This window comes from Puma concolor, chromosome B2, assembly GCF_028749965.1.
Source record: "Puma concolor isolate L17-30 chromosome B2, mPumCon1.1.hap2, whole genome shotgun sequence".
Classification (NCBI taxonomy): domain Eukaryota; kingdom Metazoa; phylum Chordata; class Mammalia; order Carnivora; family Felidae; genus Puma; species Puma concolor.
Genome location: NC_141671.1, coordinates 121,266,810 through 121,288,016, shown reverse-complemented (window position 1 = coordinate 121,288,016; position 21,207 = coordinate 121,266,810). Strand labels below are relative to the sequence as shown.

The following is a 21,207-nucleotide window of genomic DNA, read 5'->3' as shown; positions in this document are numbered from 1 at the left end:
CATCTCTGCAAATAGGCCGCTGCATAAATTCCAGCAGCTCGTCATTACCGTCAACTGCTCCTTGGGTCATGCAGACACACACAGCAGAGAGTCTAACCAGAAATTTCGGCCATGAAATTGACAGCACAATCAAGAATCAATGAACATTTAAGAACACAGTGAAATGGAGGCCACAGATTTGTGTAACCAAATAATTTATACCTGAAAACTGAGAATTCTACAAGTCAACATGTAGCACATAGAATAAATAATTAAACATTGTGAAAATTAAAAATCTGATCATAGAAATTAAAATTTAACAGAGTCAGTACTGGTAGATAAAACGAAACTGGCCATGTGTTAATAATTATTAAAGATAAGTTAATGGCAGATCCACAGGTCTCATTATAATATTTTTTCTATTGTAATATGCTTGAAATCTTGCATGATAAGAGACTAAAAATTATATGTTAAAAGAGCTAAATAAAAAAATCAACACGATGAAAGATCAAGCCAAGGGTTTCTTATAGAACATACCCTAGAAGGTAAAGAAGATGAAACTTATTTCGTTTCTTAAGCAAAATTAAGATGGGGGCGCCTGGGTGGCTCAGTTGGGTAGGCGACCGACTTCGGCTCATGATCTCACAGCTCGCGAGTTCAAGCCCTGAGTCAGGCTCTGTGCTGACAGCTCAGAGCCTGGAGCCTACTTCAGATTCTCTGTCTCTCCTCTCTCTACCCCTCCCCTGCTCACACTCTGTGTCTCTCTGTCTCTCAATAATAAATAAACATTAAAAAAAATTTTTTTAATTAAAAAAAAAGAAAAATTAAATGACATGAAAGATAGATCTAGAAGTTATGACATCATCTTATAGAAGTTACAGAAGAGTAATGGGTTACAACATGCATAGAAGTAATGAAACTGCAGGTTGCAAGGGATACCAGATATACGACAGTGTTAATATCAAACACAAATGGAGAACAGACCTGAAAATTCCCTGAGCAGACAAAGCCAGTTAGCCACACAAGCAAAGCTTAATTTAGTTTATGTTACAAGACAAGTGAAGTCAACTTGACCTGGGTCGCCTCTTGGTTATGCTTTTGAAAATCATAAACAAAACTTAAATAGTTAACCAACATTGATATGAGGTAACCACTAACCAATCCCTTTCCATTTAAGAAAATTCTTATATTGTAACCAACCACTAAAAAAATAAACACTCACTGCCTTCCTACTATATAAGCTGCTTTATTTATAACAATACACCTCCAAGCTTCATTCCATGTTTTGGTTTGAGTGCTTCTGGTTTGCAAACTGTCTTTTATTCATAAAAATTGCTGTTTTTTACTAATAAAAGTAAAAATTAATAAAAAATAAAAATAAATTAAAAAATTAAAAAAACTAATAAAATTTACTGTCCTTTACTAATAAAATTTCTACTTAAGTGATTTGTTCGTTTCACTTCTGTTTTTCTCATAAGCTTTTGACAATAGATAAGTAGGTAGAGCTAGCTAGCTAGCTAGATAGGTAGATAAACTACCAGTGACACCAAAATTCCTTATGTGGACATCACATAGTGAAATTTCTTTTTTTTTTTTTTTTAATTTTGTTTTTTTTTTTAACATTTATTTATTTTTGAGACAGAGAGAGACAGAGCACGAACAGGGGAGGGTCAGAGAGAGGGAGACACAGAATCTGAAACAGGCTCCAGGCTCTGAGCTGTCAGCACAGAGCCTGACGCGGGGCTCCAACGCACAGCCCTCACGGACCGCGAGATCATGACCTGAGCCGAAGTCGGCCGCTTAACCGACTGAGCCACCCAGGTGCCCCACATAGTGAAATTTCTAATGACAAGAGTAAGTGGCAGAGGCAGAAATCAAAAATGTGTCAAATTCAAAAGTATTCTTTCCACCATACTACATACAAAGCTAAGTCTCTAGATTTCTGTGCTAGTATTTCTTCTTTGTAAGCTACTGTAAGAATATATGCTAAAACACAGATTCACAAGTTGTGGAAAGTACCATAAAAACCTGTAAATAAAAAGGATTAAAGTAATTTGAAGTTCAAGAGCACTAAATTATAAAATTTTTATTGAAAACAAACGAACAATAAAGGTCCAGATTTAAGTTCTCTAAATTATGGGTTTTTTTGTAAAGATTTTAAGTGAGTTTTTAAAAATTTAAATGTATGCTATTTCTGGCATTTTTAATAAAAATATATTTTTCACACTCCCATTTTCTCAGTTATGCTTATACTTATTTTCTATTATTCTGTTACTAAAGGCCTCTATCACTCTAAAACCCATTTAGAAAATAACATATTTAGACATAAGTCTTTGGGTTATGTCTAAATATGTTATTTTCTAAATGGGTTTTATTTTCTCATTTACATAAATTATGATTTAAAGATTGCTTTAGCTTAACTAGGCAGTGCATCCCTTATTGTTAGAAACCATGTTTGGGTTGTTTGTTTGTTTGTTTCATTTTTTGATTGCAAATGCCCAAAGACAGTGCCTGATTATTTTCCACTGCCAATGGATTCTAACTCATGCGTTTTTTTCTCTGCTCTATCATCCCATTCAAGTGGTTAATTGTCAACAGATACATATAAAATATTGGAGAAGCATAACAGGACATTATCATTAAGGCAAACATTTTATCATTTCATATGGATCATTCCCCCTCAAGTCCTTTCTCTTATATGTAAGGTTTTTTTTTATATCAATTTTTCATAAGACAGGGAATAAATAGTAATTGTCTTAACACTTTGTGTATTATTACCAATGATTTATCAGAAATGTAAATATATATAGTTTTAAAATTTTACTATATTCTTGGTTGTCTCTATAATGGTACTATCCTTAACTCTGGAACAAGAAACAAAGGGAAAAAAAAACCAAACATGTATCACCTGTGGAAGCAAAACTATTATATAAAATGGTGACAGAATGAGGAATAGAGGAAAAAAAAATCAAAATCCTCCTCTTAAAATGAGTCTGAGAATAAAACTGCTAGTGAGTGACTGTTTAAAAGGAAAGTTAGACTTTTAAATGCATTTATTCATATATAAGAGTGCTTGGAAAATAGATGAGCTTTAATTCAAGAAGCTAGAAAAAGAACAAAAAAGAACCTAAAGAAGGAAGAAAGGATGTTATAGATGGAAAAGCAGAAATCCATGAAATAACAACAAAGAACTAATAGAAAGATCAGTAACTAAATTGTTATTTTTTTGTTTTGTTTTGTTTTGTTTTGAGAGAGAGAAAAAAAGGGTGCAGAGGGGAGGGGAAGAGGAAGAGGGAGAGAGAGAATCTTAAGCAGGCTCCCCACCCAGCGATGAGCCCAACACAGGGCCATGAGATCATGACCTGAGCCTAAATCAAGAGTCAGGCACTCAATAGACTGAGCCACCCAGTCATCCCTGTTTGTTTGTTTTAAGTGGGCTCAATGCCCAGTGTGGAGGCCAGTGTGGGGCTTGAACTCATGACCCTGATATCAAGATCTGAGCTGGGATCAAGAGTTGGATGTTTAGCCAACTGAACCACCCAGGGGCCCCTGGTTTTTATTTTCTTTTCAAATTTTTATTTAAATTCTAGTTAGTTAACAAATAGTGTAGTACTGGTTTCAGAAGTAGAATTTAGTGATTTATCACTTATATATAACACCCAGTGCTCAACACAAGTGTCCTTTTTTATACCCATATGGCAAATTTTTTATCTGATGGATATAGTAAAAAGAAAAGACATAAATAAATAACATAAATAAAACAGACATAAATATAGATCCAGTGCAACTTTAAAAATCATTTGTGCATGCTAATAACAATATTTGTTCCATATATTTAAACAATTAAATGAATTGCCAATAATTGTGCTAAAAAGAAATAGAATAAAACAAAGAAAATAACTACTAACCCTTGGCATGATTATAGCAATTGTTTCAGTATTTTAGGGGATTCTGACCCTTCTCTCCAAATATGGGCTGAAAAATTTTAGAAGCAAGTTTTATAAAACATTCAAAGAATGCATAACCTCTACTATGTGAAGACTGTAAAAGGAATGAAAATTGCAACTGGTTCTGTTAGATTCATATATATTAATACCAAAGCCAAACAAAGATAGTACAAGAAAAGCCATTTATGAAGACACACTTCTTTGTGAACTTAGAGATGAAAATTTAAATTTTTTTTTAACGTTTATTTATTTTTGGGACAGAGAGAGACAGAGCATGAACGGGGGAGGGGCAGAGAGAGAGGGAGACACAGAATCGAAAGCAGGCTCCAGGCTCTGAGCCATCAGCCCAGAGCCCGACGCGGGGCTCGAACTCACGGACCGCGAGATCGTGACCTGAGCTGAAGTCGGACGCTTAACCGACTGAGCCACCCAGGCGCCCCGAGAGATGAAAATTTAAATGAAGTACTAAAAAATGAAGTATGACATTTATTAAGGACCTATCTTAGTAGGCTGAAAAAGAAACATTATATGATCAACTTAATACTATTAAAAGAAAATTTAAGAGAATATCTTTATGACCTTAGGATGGGTAACGAGTTCAGTATGGATAAATTGTAGTATATTAATTTTAAAAACATCTATTCAGGAAACAAAAATACCTATGAACAAAGTTTTCACAAATCTACATTTTGGAGTGGATATTAATAATGCCGATACCTGACAAAGAATAACTGTATAGAAATAATGAATAACTCCCATAAATCCAGCAAAATCCAGCAATGGGTTGGAATAGAAACTGAAATCTCATAAACATGGCAAAGATGCCACAAAACAAAGAAATTCACGCTTGCAAACCAAACTTGAGATTAACAAAAATTATATCTATTATTGGCAATAACTTGTGTTGCAAAGGTTTGGAGCCTGGTAGAAGGTGTAAATTGTTACATCCATTTTGAAATATGGCAATATCAAACAGAGTTGAAATCTACAGAATCTGTGGTATATGTGCTCAAAGAGACATGTATGAAAATGTCCAGAGTGTCATGAGTAATAGCAAAAAAAAAAAAAAAAAGAAAGAAAGAAAAAGAAAAACATTGGGCAGATAAATTGTGGAAAAATCTTGCCAATAGATATGGTACACGATGAAAGGGCACGAACGACAGCTGTACATATCAACTTGACTGAGTCTCCCCACAATATTAATGGAAGAAAGGACATGACTGAAGGATGCATCAAGCATGATACCATTTCCGTAAAATCTTAAAACCTGCCAAACAACTCCGGACATTGTGTTGTGATGGTGTAAACATGCTTGAGAATGATAACCAACTTCAGGTTGATGCTTATCTCTGGGAAGGCAGAGAATGAAGGAAATGCCCTAAGATTGAGAGAGGTGGTCAGGGAACGTCAGTCATATTTGTAACGAGCTGTTTCTTAACAAAAAACATGTAAAGTTGAGGCAAGTATGATAAACTTTGTAACTTGATGGAGGTTGGTAGATGGACCTTGGTTCCAGACACTTGCTATGGTACTATCTTACTTGACATATATTTGAAATATTTCATGATAACCAAAGCAAATGCATTAAAAACATAAGAAACGGGAAACAATTCTTAAAAAGAAAGAGCCTGGGTAAGGGTGGAGTTGGATTAAAATACTTAACGTCCTGTTCTAAAAACCTGACACCCGCATTTTAAAGAAAATCACATTCTTAAACTCAATCTTTTGGCTAAAAGTCTAGGTCTGTTTTCCCCGACTTGCTGAATTTTTCCAAATGGGCTCTTTCAGCAGTAATGATTCTGGAGTCTTAGGGTAGCAGGCTTTAGACAACGTGATCATTTAAGAAAAGGTGAAATTGAGAAGTCAGAAGAAAAGATTTCACTAGATTCAAATCAAAGTTGGGATACATATGAAGGAACAAACAAGCCATATATACATACGTTTTGTGTGACTGGGGGGAATAGTTTGTACTGATTTTTTTTTTTTTTTTTTTTTTTTAGCTGTTTCTGGAGGAGACTTGAAAAAGAACTCTTTATAGTCTCTTTTGAGCATTTTGTTTTCTTCTTTTCTGGGCATGGTTAACAAATTAAAAAGCCCATTTCCTCTCCACAGCTGTGCGTCATTACCTCGGGGACTATTATGGGAACAAATTCTAAAGGAGTTCCTTTTGCTGTCTAGCACCAAGAGCTTTTGACATAAACAAGCCTGCAACCTCCCCAATTGTTCCTGCTGGCGACTCGGACTGTCCTGCCAGCGGACTGCGGTGCATTCCCTGATAGCAGATCCCTGACCTATGAAGTAATGTTGCCCTGAAGATCCTGGATTCAAGGACAGGTCTGAAGTAAATTTAGTGCATTTGCTTGCTGACGAGGTCCTGAAGAGGTCATGGCTGTAGCATCCTGGAGTTATGGGAGATTGGATTGTTCGAGGTCATCGTATTTTAAACTCATAAATATTTGTTAATTTTTACTATTTTCATGAAAATGAGCAACTAAAACTAATGGGTTTTTTTTTTGAACATCGATATTTTCCAGTAGGAAAAATTACATGTTTTAAAGTTCTGAATTCCTAAACAGCCAAAGTGGGCACGTTTTAGCAAAGATCCATCCGTGAAATGAGAACTTTCTAAAGATTGTTTAAGGTTTACAATGCAATAATGAAGTTAGTTGTTGCTGGCTTTGTTTATACTGTACTAAGATAACTAACTGGGACTTCAAACATTTAAATTTGCTTTGTTTGCTAGACATCCTCACCTTATCAGAAAACAATTTATTCAACAAGACTAATTTGGAGAATTGAGAAAGTAAGATTTTGGGAAATGGGACAAAGGTAGGGACATTATAATTCTCTTGGATATAACCATTTATCTGCTTCAGAGACAAACAGAATGATGTGGGTGCTTCAATGTATCTGAGATGTTTCTAGCTTGGGGAGAATGAACTTGATTGTGTTTAAAAGTTAACAAATCATAGGGGCTCCTTCTAAATGACTTGGAGCAATAAAAGGATGAGGGTAAATGGTGTTGGCATACGGTCATCTCCAGCTGAGATCAGTCATCTCATGGAGCTTTGGACTTTTAGAGTTGGAGGAGTTTTTAATATTAATAAGGAACTGTAGCTCATACAGATTAATGGACTTGGGGAAAGCCACACATCATGAGAGTCTAGGTATCTTTTTTTTTTTTAAGACTTTATTTTTTAAAACCAGTTTTAGGTTCACAGTGAAATTGAGAGGATTTGTACAGAGATTTTCTATGTACTTCCTGTTCCCACACAGCCATAGCCTCCTCTATTATGAACATGCTCTGCTAGAGTGGTATTTATTTCACAATTGATGAAGCTATATTGACACATCGTGATCACCCAAAGTCCATAGTTTACCTTAGGGTTTTTTCTTGGTGCTGTACATTCAATGGGTTTGGACAAGTATATAATGACATGTATCCATCATTATGATGTCATACAGACTATTGTCACCACCTTAAAAAATCTTCTGTGCTCTGACTATTCACCTCAACCCCCCCAGCCAACACTTGATGACCATTGATCTTGTTATTGTCTCCACAGTTTTGCTATTTCCAGAATGTCATATGGTGGGAATAATACAGTATGTATCCTTTTTAGATTGGCTTTTTCACTTAGTGATATGCATTTTAAGTGTCCTCAATGTCTTTTCATGGCTTGATGGCATAAAGAGCTGAACAGTATTCCACTGTTGGGATGTAACACAGTTTACCCATTCACCTACTGAAGTATACCTTGGTTGCTTCCAACTTTTGGCAATTATGAATAAATCTTCTATAAAACAACTGCGTATAGGTTTTGTTTTGTGGACGTAAGCTTTCAGCTCTTGGGAGAAATACCACGGGGTGCAATCGCTGGATTATGTGGCAAGAGTATGTTTATTTTATTTTTTTAAATACATTGTCTCCCAAAGTGGCTGTTTCATTTTGCATTCCCATAGCAAATGAGAGTTCCTCTTGCTCTACGTCCCCTCCAGCATGTGGTGTTGTCTGTGTTCTGGACTTTGGCCATTCTACTAGATGTGTAATGGCATCTCGTTGTCGTTTTCATTAGCATTACTCTGATAACATGATGCAGAGCCCCTTTTCCCACACTTGTCCTCTGTGTATCTTTCTTGATGAGGTGTCTGTTAAGGTCTTTGGCCCATTTTTAAATCAGGTTTTTATTGTTGAATTTCAGTTCTTTATATATGTTGGATAACAGTCCGTTATCAGATGAGTCTTTCACACACATTTTCTCCCAGTCTGTGATTTGTCTCTCATTCCCTTATTGTCTTGTGTAGAATGGAAGTTTAATTTAATGAAATCCAACTTGTCAATTGCTTCTTTCATGGAGCATGCCTTTAGGGTTGCATCTGAAGAGTCATTGCTCATATTCAAGGTCATCTAGGTTTTCTCCTCTGTTATCCTCCAGGAATGTATAGTTTTGCATTTTACATTTATGTCTGTGATTTATTTTAAGTTAGTTTTTGTGAAGGGTATAGGGTCTGTGTCTAGATTTTTTTTTTTTTTTTTTTTTTTTTTTTGCATGTGGATATCCAGTTGTTCCAGCACCATTTGTTGAAAAGATCATCTTAGTTCCATTGTATTGCCTTTGTTTCTTTGTTTCTTTCAAAGATCAGTTGACTATATTTATGTGGGTCTGTTTCTGGGATCTCTATTCTCATACACTGATCTGTTTGTCTGTTGTTTCTCCAATACCACATTGTCTTGATTATTGTAGCTTTATAGAAAATCTTGAAGTCAGAGAGTGTCCATCCTCCAACTTTGTCCTTGTCCTTCAATAATATGTTTGCTACTCTGGGTCTCTTGCCTTTCCATATAAACTTTAGAATCTTTGTTGATATCCATAAAATAATCTTCTGAGATCTGGGTTGGGATTGCATTGAATCTGTAATTAAGTTGAGAAGACTTAATATCTTGACAATATTGAGTCTTCTTACCTATGAACATGAACTATCTCTCCATTTACTTAGTTCTTTAATTATTCATAGTCTCAGCCTATTTAATGTGTTAATTTCTTTTGTGTCCCAGTCATGCCTTGAGTTAATGATCCTTTCAACCTGAGGCTATAAATAATACTCTATTAAAGAGATCTTCAACTCTTCTAGAGTCAATCTGAGAGCTACTTTATCCAATCTTCCAAATTCTTGGGGCACCTGGGTGGCTCAGTCAGTTGAGTGCCCTACCTCGGCTCAGGTCATGATCTCATAGTTCATTGGTTCCAGCCCTGCATCAGGCTCTGTGCTGACAGCTCAGAGCCTAGAGCCTGCTTTGGATTCCGTGTCTTCCTCTCTCTCTGCCTTTCCTTCACTCACACTCTATCTCTCTCTCTAAAAAGATAAACATTAAAAAAAATTTTTTTAAACTTACAAATTCTTAGCAAGTTAGTTGAATAAACTTTTGTTTAGAGATTCAATATAAAAGCTATTATGCTCTGTGTTGAAGGTAAAACAAAATAAAACATTGTTTCTCAAGAAGCTAAGCTTGACAGTATAGATAAGAAACCTGTAGAAATCTACCCAAACATTTTTAGGGGTATTGTGCTCAGGAGATATTTGGGGCTTGATTTTTCCCATTTCATCTTACAATAAACAAAGTTATTACAGCTGATCTACAGTGGGATTTTTATCTGAATGAGCACTGTGTTCACAATTACATTATCCCAAGAAATATTACCTGATATATATGAAGGAAGGGTTTTATAATTGATGGCATCCTGGCTTTGGCTATGGTACTCTTCTTAATATCTTGTTTGGCTTAATAACCACTTTCAGTGTCTATAATAAATGGCTTATCCTACACAAATATAAACCTAAATAGTGCTGGATATACATTATCATTGTTTGTTTGTTTTTTGGTGTGTGTGTGTGTGTGTGTTCCTCCACTGTCTTCAGCAGAACTCTGTTCCAAATTAAGATAGACTTCTGACTAATCATTTGGAAACAGCCTTCTATTTGCCAAAGGTTTATTCAGACTCTTTTATTGCAATATTACCACTTCCATTTTTTTCTCTCTAATCCATATTTTGAGAAAAAATTTGCAAAATAGAAGGTTATCCTTGAACTATTAAAAAAGGAAAAATCCAAAGCCCAAGAATACGATTATAACTTGGTCTAGCCATGAAAATTCATGCTTCCAACCCACACGCAAGTCAAAGTTTTATTAGTGTACAGTTTGTACTGTATGTTCTTACATTTCAGTCTGTCATGCCCTAAAAATGTGCTTTTTTACTTGGATAAGTAATAAAATTCACCCAATGGCTAAGGTTGTTTTATGTCTGATTTCCACTATGTGGCTGTACAACTTTTGGGAATGTTTGACCTGTGCCAAACAAGAGCATAATTTTACCAATTGTAGGTCTGTTAGTAGAGTGTTTGGTGTTTGGGCTCTGTTTCCCACTCAGAATTTTATCCTTACATGTAGTTTTATAAGTCCAAAGAACAATTTTATTTTGGCCTAAAGCACACTTTTTAATGTACATTTTAGAGGTCTTCTCAGTGTTAACTTTTTTTTAATGTTTATTTATTTTTGAGAAAGAGAGAGACAGAGCATGAGAGGGGGAGGGGCAGAGAGAGAGGGAGACACAGAATCGGAAACAGGCTCCAGGCTCTGAGCCATCAGCCCAGAGCCTGACGCGGGGCTCGAACTCACGGACCGCGAGATCATGACCCCAGCCGAAGTGGGATGCTTAACCGCTTAACCGACTGAGCCACCCAGGCGCCGCACAGTGTTACTTTTTTTTTTTTTTTAATTTTTTTTTCAACGTTTATTTATTTGTGGGACAGAGAGAAACAGAGCATGAACGGGGGAGGGGCAGAGAGAGAGGGAGACACAGAATCGGAAACAGGCTCCAGGCTCCGAGCCATCAGCCCAGAGCCCGACGCGGGGCTCGAACTCACGGACCGCGAGATCGTGACCTGGCTGAAGTCGGACGCTTAACCGACTGCGCCACCCAGGCGCCCCATTTTTTTTTTTCAGTGTTACTTTTGAGAAGATTTTAATGAACCCACAAAAAGTTGTATTAAAATATGCACAGCACAACAATAGGCATCCAGATGTTCAGAATCATGCACTCAGAGGTGATCTGGTTGGTTCTCTGGTTCCCCTACTTAAGAATTTGCCAGCATAAACCAGTTCTTCTGCTCCTCATTACCATGTAATTCACTAAAATTAGAGTCCAAACATACCCACTCAAACTGTTTTCAAGCCACATCAGTGCAAAAATCCTATTAGAAAGCCTAAATGTATCACCAGACAATGGCATTAATCAAGCTCATTACTAGAAAACAAGCAGTATCTCGCCACGTCGATGTTAAACTTGAAGCAGTATCTTACCATGTCGATTGAAAGAACTTAAGTACAGTATCTTAGAGAATGTGAAGAAGGCAGAGCATTGGTCCTATATGTGCCTGACTAAACACAACCCAACCTTCTTAGGAGCAGCTTTGAGAGAGGGAGGCCCAGCTATAGGCTGTCAGCTTGGAATCTTCTTTTCTTCATTTCCCTGTGTCGTGTATGGGCAGCATACGCTAATTGCCGAGTCAAGTCTGAAGGATACAAGGAAGGACATGTTCTCTGGTGCCAGTAGCAGGCACTTCTGTCAAGAATGACGCTGTCCATTGGGCAGCCAAGCCTCTCAGGGTCATCCTTCATGTCCACTCATGGTAAAAATAAATTTTAGAAAGCAGTTTGCTTGCTTTCAAAGATCTCTGTTTCCCCTAGCAAATAGACAGACACGCTCTTCTAAAATAACATTTGTTTTCACTTTGTCAACTTGCTATTTTATTTAGAAAATTCTAGGATTTTGAAAATGGATTTAAGTGGGGGATTTTCTAGCTCCAGCAGCGGGCTTAAGAAAAAAGAGTACAAACTATGGCAGCTAAGCGAATGTATGACTGCGAATACAAACTGAATGGATAAGGATGATGAAAACGTTTACTACTATGTATTTACAAAGTTGATTGTGTTGCTTAATTAACAATATAGTATTCAAAATTCAAAGACAGAAGGTAATAAACTGTGACATGACTTAAAAGGCAGCAGCCTTACACAAGAGTGGAAAGAAGAAGGAGAGCCCAAAGAGACAGAAAAAGGCTGGCCAGGGATGAGACATAATAGGACAATTAAGAGTGTGACAAGGGCCACTGAATGACAGAAGTGGGATCCCTTTTATAGCTACTTAAGATGTGATAGGACAGTAGGGAAAACAGTCAGCCTCTACAAATGTTTTTCAAAAAACTATTTGGCTGCTAAAGGGAGGAAAGAGACAGGGTAATAAGTAGGGGAGAAAGTGGAAACTGAAAAGATCTTAACAATGGAAGAGACTTGTACACATTTAAAATATTGATGGAAAAAATCTAGTACAGAGTAAGGAACTTTAGATACAGGAGAGGAGGTAAACAATGAATAAAGCAATATCCCTGAAAGCAGGTGTTGGGCGGGAGGGGGGGTGGGGCGGATGCTGAGCCCAGACAGTAAGTCGAAGATTTAACTTCAGATGGAAAGAGAAGCACTCCTTCCACTGTATACATATATAAAAAGGACAACAGGATGGGTGTGATTGCAGGTACATATGCAATCTCAATCGTGGGAAGTTCTCATCTTACCAATAATTTCTGTTTTATATCATGATATTTAAAAATCCATCCACAACCAAGTATCTTTATGATTGTCATCCATAAACCTGGTTTTATACGAATATTTTTATTTAACATAAGTAATATAATTAAGTGAATTTCTCTTTCTGGATGGTTATTAGAATTTAGCACATTATAATATGGTTTTGAAATATATGGGGTACCTGGGTGGCTCAGTCGGTTGAGCGTCCGACTTGGGCTCAGGTCATGATCTCACAGTTTGTGGGTTCGAGCCCTGCATCAGGCTCTGTACTGACTGCTTGCTCAGAGCCTGGAGCCTGCTTCAGATTCCTTCTCTCTCTGCCCCTCCCCCGCTCACGCTTTGTCTTACTCTGTTTCTCAAAAATAAATAAACGTAAAAAATATGGTTTTGAAATATAAAGTGCCCAGGTATATAAACACTTTGCATCACATACAGACTTTTTGTTTTTACCTTGTGTCGTTTCTATCTTTATAGTATAATACACTTACTTGGCATTAGGGGATGAAAAATAATTTTACATTTTAGCTGTAGCTTTTAGATTTAGTTGGCAGTCTATATAAATAGCTTAAGGCATGTTGCTTAAGGAATAAAATAATCAGATATTCAGGCAAAAACGTTTACAAAAGTGTGTCTATTGTATCATTCATACAAAATACATACAAAAATTGGATATAATCAAATTCAAACAGAGTAGATAAATACCTTGTAACAATAAAATACATCCCTTTTTTGATATTATTCATAATATTTAAATATCAATGTTTATATGACAGTGATTGGTAAACATAAATAGCATGCAAAATGTATAAATGTAATATCTTTATTATGTTAATATAACCATGCATTGAAAAAGTGTAGATTATTTGATTAAGTTATCTGTTTTGATTGTTACTTTGTTTTTTCTGCTGACCCGTGTTTTCAAAAATAGGAATGTGAAAATCCTGTAAGCTGAAAAAATTAATATGTTTTGAGAAAAAGGTTATTGGATTGTGCTACGTTGAGGAACAACTGTTTACATTGTTTCTAATCACGAACCTTTCAGATGATATGCAAATCTTGAAATAAACCTATTGTTTCATCTTAAGTGTCAGACTTGATATTTACCTAGATATCCATTTCTTTTTTGTGTTATAAAAATTGATGTCAATTGCCCTTCAATAAAAAAAAATGTTCTTTTTCTTCTAAATTTGCCATCCATCCTTTTTGACTGAAAGTTAAAACATTTGTATATAATAAAGGGAGTACAGGCTATATGCAAATGCAAAAAGAGTCAATTCCATTCCATTTTAGATTTGTTGTAGTTAACATAAATCATCTCTCTCTGCCTTTCCTCTAGGTCTTTCCAGCTGGACCTCTTTACTTGGTCTGTGCCTTAAGTCAGAGGACAGTATGTACTCTACCTGTACTGGAGCATTTTATTATTTGTTAGAATTTTTCCTAGTGCTAGGTCATTTTGGGCAAGAAGTCGTTGCCAGTTAGAAAAGGGGCAGGAGGGGAAGCAAAAATAATGTACTCTAAAAAAGACAGTACTTGCAAGTTGCATGTAACTGTTATTTTAAACCAGCAAAAGCTGGGTTTAGTGGTGGCAGCTACGCTGGAGCTTGTCATTGAAGAGAACCAGGTATTAAAGGAACCACAAGCAGACTGTACAATTAGGGTTAGGTGAAAGGATTGGGTAATCCTGCAATAGTCACTGTTACATAACACTCTAGTTACTGCCCAGGGATATGAGCGGTAACTGAATATTATAGCGGGAACTGTTAGCTTTGCCGCAGCCAAGGGTCACTTGTTGTTTCCATTATAAACCTTGTTTTGTAGTTAGTTGGTTTATAACCCAGACAGTTTAATTCACATCAGGCTGAAACCTGGCGTTCAAATTAGAAGCCTAGAGGCACTTTTTTTTTTCTCCAATAATAGCATTTTGAGCTAGAAAGAACCAGAGAGATTATTTAGTCCGACTTCTATTTTACAAATAAGAAGACTGAGGCACAAAAAGGGAGTGAAATGTGTACAATGTCATACAGTTACCAAGAGGCAGAGCCAAACCTATTGCATAAGCTCTTCTGCCTTCCTGATTAAAACAAAATACAACAAAACAAAATGAACCTTTACTACCCCATGGTAATAGGATTTCTTTATAATGTGGCCAGGGGAAACAGGTGTTGGCAATCTTATACTTGCCAGATCTCCCTCTTGACATGTCAAAGTGACTTGCCCAGGGAAACACAACATGTTGAACAGCAGGATACGAAAGAACTCAGGCCTGTTTAGGGACTGTTTTGCACCTTTATATTCCTTTTGCTCCAGTAGAATATCTACTGATTTACTCAATATACCCCACGATGATTGTTAAACCATTGATAAGTGGGGCACTAGTTTACTATATTCTCATGGTCATGAAATGAATCATAAATTGAATTGGGGAAAAAAGAGAGTTGTGAAGGCAGGACCATGTTTCTATAAAACCACAGTCGGTTGAAAAGTGAGTTTAATCAGTCAACTGAACAATCGTTTTATCCCCATAACATCAAAAGAAAATATTTATGGTGGATTGTTTTTCTTTGATAAATTGCAACAATTATTTTGTCAATATTAAAGTCAGAGTTTCTGACGTAAATAGAGTACATGGCATTTTCCTGAGCTATGTATTACATCCAGTTGGCTGGAGCTAGATATATACATCTTGACTTCATGCGTAGCTGGCTTTCCTGAAATCCAACCAGGAGAACATCCTACATTATATCATGGTTCAGTATTTAAAAGTGACCTTCTATCCCAGATCTGGAAGAGCACTCAACCATGGCAGCAGAACAGGACTTTTTAAAAGTTCATGCCATAAAATCAGCATTCAAATGTCAAAATGTAGTTTTAAACCCAGCATGCACTTAGTCCCCCCGGGCCCCCTTCACCTCTTTGTTTATTACGCTCATGACTCCTGGACCTTTTTGAGTAGGTCTTTTTTCTCTTGTCTTTGACAAGTTTTTATGGGTATAAGGACCATGCATTATTTTTCATATTTACATTCATTTTCCCATATACCATAATGTGTGTGGAGCCACTGTGCTTTTTGTCTGGCATACATAGGATCGAAATTTATATTACTCATGACATTATTTACTTGGAGATATATCTGTATCAAGTATAAAATTATTGTGTTAACAGTGGTCATTTCCTATAGAAGAATATGATGGCCAATTGAATTAAGCCCAATTTAGGAGAGGAGAAAGAGGAAAATGCTATGGAAACTTAAGACTTTGACTTCTGTTTATGAGAAGTCAGAAATGAGTTGGAAAATAGAGCTCTCAGAGTCTAGTCTAATTCTTTGAACTTAACCCAGAAAATTTATCTCTTGTTTCTTGTACATTTTCCAGTAATTTTGTGCTCTTTCTCACCTTTATTTCCCAATTAAGATATTGCATTATGATTACATTTTGCTTATACTTTCTGTCCGTGGTCATTGTTCTTTAAGTTTATGATATGGACAGCCTGAAATTCCTATAAACTAGGAAAACCATATGGAGGAAGTGAGTGGTAATTGGCAAAAGGAAAGCATAATATGGAGAGAATTAGTCAAAGGCTGTTGTAATAATTTGGCCCAGTTAGGGGAATCATTTGTTTTGCAGTTCTTGTCCAATATATTATAACATTATTGGAGATGACTTCATAGGTCAAGTGTCACTAAGAAACCTCATATTTTTATTTAGTATGAATAGATCCAAACTTGCCAGAAAGTCAATATTTATCAGGGTCACTTCCTTTAATATTTTTTTTTCCTCCATAACCTAATCCCAATTTCTGGAGTTGACAACGTTCGTCAGTGGTTTAGGTTTCCTCATTTTGTTGGAAATGGTGTATGCCACCAACCTAACCTCTTGTTGCTAAGGAGCGACACTAGGCTAAAGGTGCTTTTTCAACGAGTGGAATATATCTGTGGTTTGAAAGCAAGGGTTTAGCGGACTTCCTGGAATTATTACAGTTGGGTTTCAGGTACTTTTGGGGTCCTATTTCAGGAGTTTGGGACCATCAGGTTGAGCATTTTTATCTTGTAGGAAGCACATGTCTTTTTGGAAAACCCATATGCAGACACTCAAATTGTTTAATAATGCAAATGTGAATGTATTACAGAGAGCCTGACATGCAAATGAAGTTATGTGTGGTTGTTTGGTTTTAAAGCCGCTAAAAAAGAAAATTGAGCTGAGGTGAAATAACAACTATGCACAATCCTTGTTGTAAGTCTGAACTTAAGTCAACCCTTGAAGAAGTGGTAAAACTGACCCATGTTCCCTAATGGCCATTTTTGGTCTTTTGTGTATACCTATCCGAGCACTGCTTTCCTACAATCACAGAAGCATGCATGAAACTCCATGCTACCCATGTTTCTAGCTTGAATGAAATTCCATCTTGTAACTTCTAGGAACCTATGTGATTTCCACAATGCTGGGAAATGATTCTATAATGAAAGCTGTCTTCTGAAAGAAAAAGTGATTTAGTAGTATTACACTAAACTGTTTTACTCTATTAGTAGTATTACACTAAACTGTTAAACTGTATTACTCAACTTTTCAATGGGATACAAACACATGGATATCCTCACATCCTTATGTATTAGCTAAATATATTTGCCCCAATCTTCTGTCTAAATATTTAGAATTCTTCCATTGTATATTACATTCCACTACCCATGATAGTGCTATGTTTTATGTATGTAGTAGCTTAATATCCAAAACACTTTCACATCCATAATCCAATTTTCATCTCTTTTTGCTCTTCATTCTGGGAGATTGTCCTAATGTGATTAGGTTCTTCTACAAGGACTATTTTTTATTTAATCTTTTTATGAATATTTTATTTCTGGAAGCATAGTTTCAAGTTCCGAGAAAGCTTTTGGTTTTCTGGATTTTTTTTCACAGCAACATATTTTTGTTTTAGTGATAAAATAGTCTCTGGAAACTTGTTTAGGATGAGTGTTTTAAATTCTCCTTTGATAAGAATACTCCTTTGCCTAGGGTATCAGTTTCTTTCTTTGCTCTTCTGATTTTCTCCCAATACTTGGTGATCTACAGTGGTTTGTTTATGTATATGAGTGGAAGACAGAAGCGAAAAAGAAAGAATAAGAAAATGGTATATTGATTTCTCCCTTGACTAGGTTCATTATTCCTCCCAGAATTTACATGGTGTTTTTTTCAATACTACAGTATTAAATTTAATGCTAAACACTAAATTTAATACTACAGTATGTGAGGAAGGAAAAATTATGCCTCATACCTATGGGTGTAGTCTAAAGTAAAGGTCAATTTGGTCACTGAAATCTGTATACTTTCATTCAGCAGTTCTACTTCTAGAATTTTATACTAAGGAAACAATCTAGGTTATATTTACAAAGGACTAGGTACTCTTGTATTCATCACAGTCAGAACAATACAAGAATGCAATGTCAATGTCAAAACTAGCGTGCTGGGTAAATAAGTTACAGCAATTAAGATAATGGAAACTAATAGAACCCTTAGAAGTTCTATCTTGAAGCACTATTTAAGAAAAAAAAGGAAATGCTCACAATGTTTATAAAATGAGAAAATGTCTAGTACTCTAAATAATACGATCCTATTTAGAAAAATAAAATAAAGGAAATATTTGTGTGTGTGTGTGTGTGTGTGTGTGTGTGTGTGTGTATGTGCGTATACTGGAGGGAATACAACAAAATATTAACCAAAGTTATCACTGATGGTGAGAAATTATAGTTGTTGTATTTTGTTTTATTTTAATAATATTATTCTTCTTATTTATAATACATGACTTATAAAATTGTTATTATATGGTGTTTAATATATAACACACGTTACATATATGTAACATATATGTAGGTTCTGAAACATAATAATAAAATAAACAACAATTAATCAATTTCCAGATTTATAAACTAGAGTTTTGCCAACAGGTTTGGAACTACCTGTGTATACTTGTACATTTTTTCATATCTTATCATCCTGTCCCCAAAGTAACCACTCTCCTGAATTTTGAACTTATTATTCATTTTTAAAAAGTTTTCCAAAATATATTCCTTAGTTTCTCTTGTTTTTTGAGTCTTACAAAATTGAATCATATATGTAATGTTTTATCACTTTTTCCCACGTGTTTAAAGCTTCATTATTTTCACTTCTGTATAATATTCCAGTTGATCACTCTACCCCTATTTATTTATAATGTTTTCTGTTTATGGTCATTTAAGTTTCAAGTATTTTTATATAAATAATTTTGTTGGAAAATTATTACACTTGTCTCAAGATCCAGAGATAAAAAGATTACTCTAGATGATAGCTTGTAGGATAGCTGGGGATACTAATGTCTGTATAATAAGAAGCCTTCTGGGGCGCCTGGGTGGCGCAGTCGGTTAAGCGTCCGACTTCAGCCAGGTCACGATCTCGCGGTCCGGGAGTTCGAGCCCCGCGTCGGGCTCTGGGCTGATGGCTCAGAGCCTGGAGCCTGTTTCCGATTCTGTGTCTCCCTCTCTCTCCGCCCCTCCCCCGTTCATGCTCTGTCTCTCTCTGTCCCAAAAATAAATAAACGTTGAAAAAAAAAATTAAAAAAAAAAAAAGAAGTCTTCTTTGAAGATGGCGAAGTTTTATGTTTATTTGGACCTTCTTTAAAGCCTCTCAATAATATTTAAAGGTTTTATCTTTGAAGGCCTTACACATTTCCGTTGGCTATGTTTCAATGCATCTTATACTCTCAGTTGACATTAAAAAAATGGTATCTATTTTAAAACTACATTTTAACACTTTATTGCAACTATATACAGTTTTCTTCTTTCTTAATTTTTTAAATTTATTTTATTTTATTTTTTTGAGAGAGAGAGAGCCTGCATGTGTGAGCAGGGGAGGGGCAGAGAGAGAGGGGGACAGAGGATCTAAAGCCAACTCTGTGCTGACAGCAGACAGCCCAATGGCTGCTTCCAACTCATGAACCTGGAGATCATGACCTGAGCTGAGGTCAGATGCTTAACTGAGCCACCCAGGCACCCCCAACTTTCTACATATTAATTTTTTTCCAAGAAACTGGCCATATTGTCTTATTCATTCTGTTGATTCTTTAGGGTTTTTCATCTGTGAATTATAAAGATTTTAGATTTTTCCCCCAAATTTTATAAATTTTATAATTTCTTTCTTTTTGTCTTACTTGACTATCTTAGGCTTCCATGTTGAAAGGAGTATTTTGTCTCAAAAGTTGATGTTTAATATAGGTTCTCCATTGATCTCTTTTATCTGATTATGGAAATTCTCTTATTACTAGTTTACTAAGAGTATTAAAGATCATAAATAATTGTTGAACTCTAGCAATTGTTGTAGCTACTGAGATGATTATATGTCTTTTTCTTTTAACACACTGAATTATATTTATAAATTTTCTAAGCAATTCAACAATGTTGAATTTCTTGACCATAATATGATCATAGGTTCAGATTCCCAAAGTAGTCTTTTGCCAAAATACTTGTTTAATATACTGTTAAATACTTGTAAAAATACTGTGTAAAATATTTGCACATATGTTCATAACCTCTAATTTTCCTTTCTCATATTTACTTGTTGGGTATGGTAGGGAGAATAATTACCTCCCAACCGCCCCCTTCCTCCCCCCCCCCCCCTCCCGTGATCTCCACATCCTAATCTCTGGAATCTATGTTACTTGGGAAAAGGAACTTTGCAAATGTGATTAACTTAAGGATCTTGAGAAGGGAAGGTTTGCCTGGATTACCCAGGTAGACCCAATTTAATCCTCTCCATTCTTAAAAGCACAGAACATTTCCCAGCTGTGGAGAATTGGAGAGAGACAGTGTAAGAACTCACCCGACCATTGCTGATTTTGAAGATGGCAGAAACCAGAAACCATAAACCTGGAGACATAGCAGCCTTTAAAAATTTCCCCTGAGCCCCAGTAAGAAACATAGCTGTGTTCACACCTTGACCTTACTCTCGTGAGATCTGGGTCAGGTTTCTGACCTCTAGGAGTACAAAGTAATAAACTGTTTGTTTGTTTGTTTGTTTGTTTGTTTATTATTTATTTATCAAGAGATAAAAGTTTTTTGACATGTGTATCATGGATATAATACATGGGAGTCACCCTCCCTAGCAACTCAGAAGGTTTGGTTAGAACTTGACTTTGTATCTTAGCAAAGAAACAAAAAAATTTTAGAGAAGTGACAAGACACAGGAAAAGGACCTTTGGTCTCCAGGGGTGGCTAATTGTGGAGGTAAATATATGGGACACTAATGGTAGATAAGGGCTAGTGAAGTTTGTTACATAGATTCCTCTGGAGACATCTCCAGGCTGATAGGTCTAAAGTCTCCAGAGATTAACTTTTGTCCTTCTTGGTAGAGAGAAGGAGAGGGACACCTTTGTAAGTGTATGTCCTGCTTTTAGGCAAAGAGGGGGAGGGCAGGAAGCTTTTCTTGTAGCTGCTTCTTAATTGACTCAGATCATGGTCTCTCTGCCCATTCCTGGGTTCAAGCCCCACCTTGGGCTCTGTGCTGACTGCTGACAGCTCAGAGCCTGGAGCCTGCTTCAGATTCTGTGTCTCCCTCTCTCTGTCCCTCCCCCGCTCCTGCTCTATCTCTCAAAAATTAACGTTAAAAATTTTTTTTT

At 36.0% G+C, this 21,207-nt stretch overlaps 1 protein-coding gene across 2 annotated transcripts in view; it reads right to left on the bottom strand.

Moving 5' to 3' along the window:
- The window catches only part of LOC112862002 (uncharacterized), a 314,201-nt gene that overhangs the window by 48,009 nt on the left and 244,985 nt on the right, over window positions 1-21,207 (bottom strand). The window contains exon 4 of one of the 2 annotated variants that reach the window (XM_086707866.1): window positions 4,149-8,839. The exons of the other annotated variant lie outside the window; for it this stretch is intronic. Within the exon in view, the coding sequence (XP_086563992.1) occupies window positions 8,692-8,839 (148 nt within the window). The 3' untranslated portion in view covers window positions 4,149-8,691. Of the gene's footprint in view, window positions 1-4,148; window positions 8,840-21,207 lie in introns of those variants that run through there. 2 annotated transcript variants of the gene reach the window in all.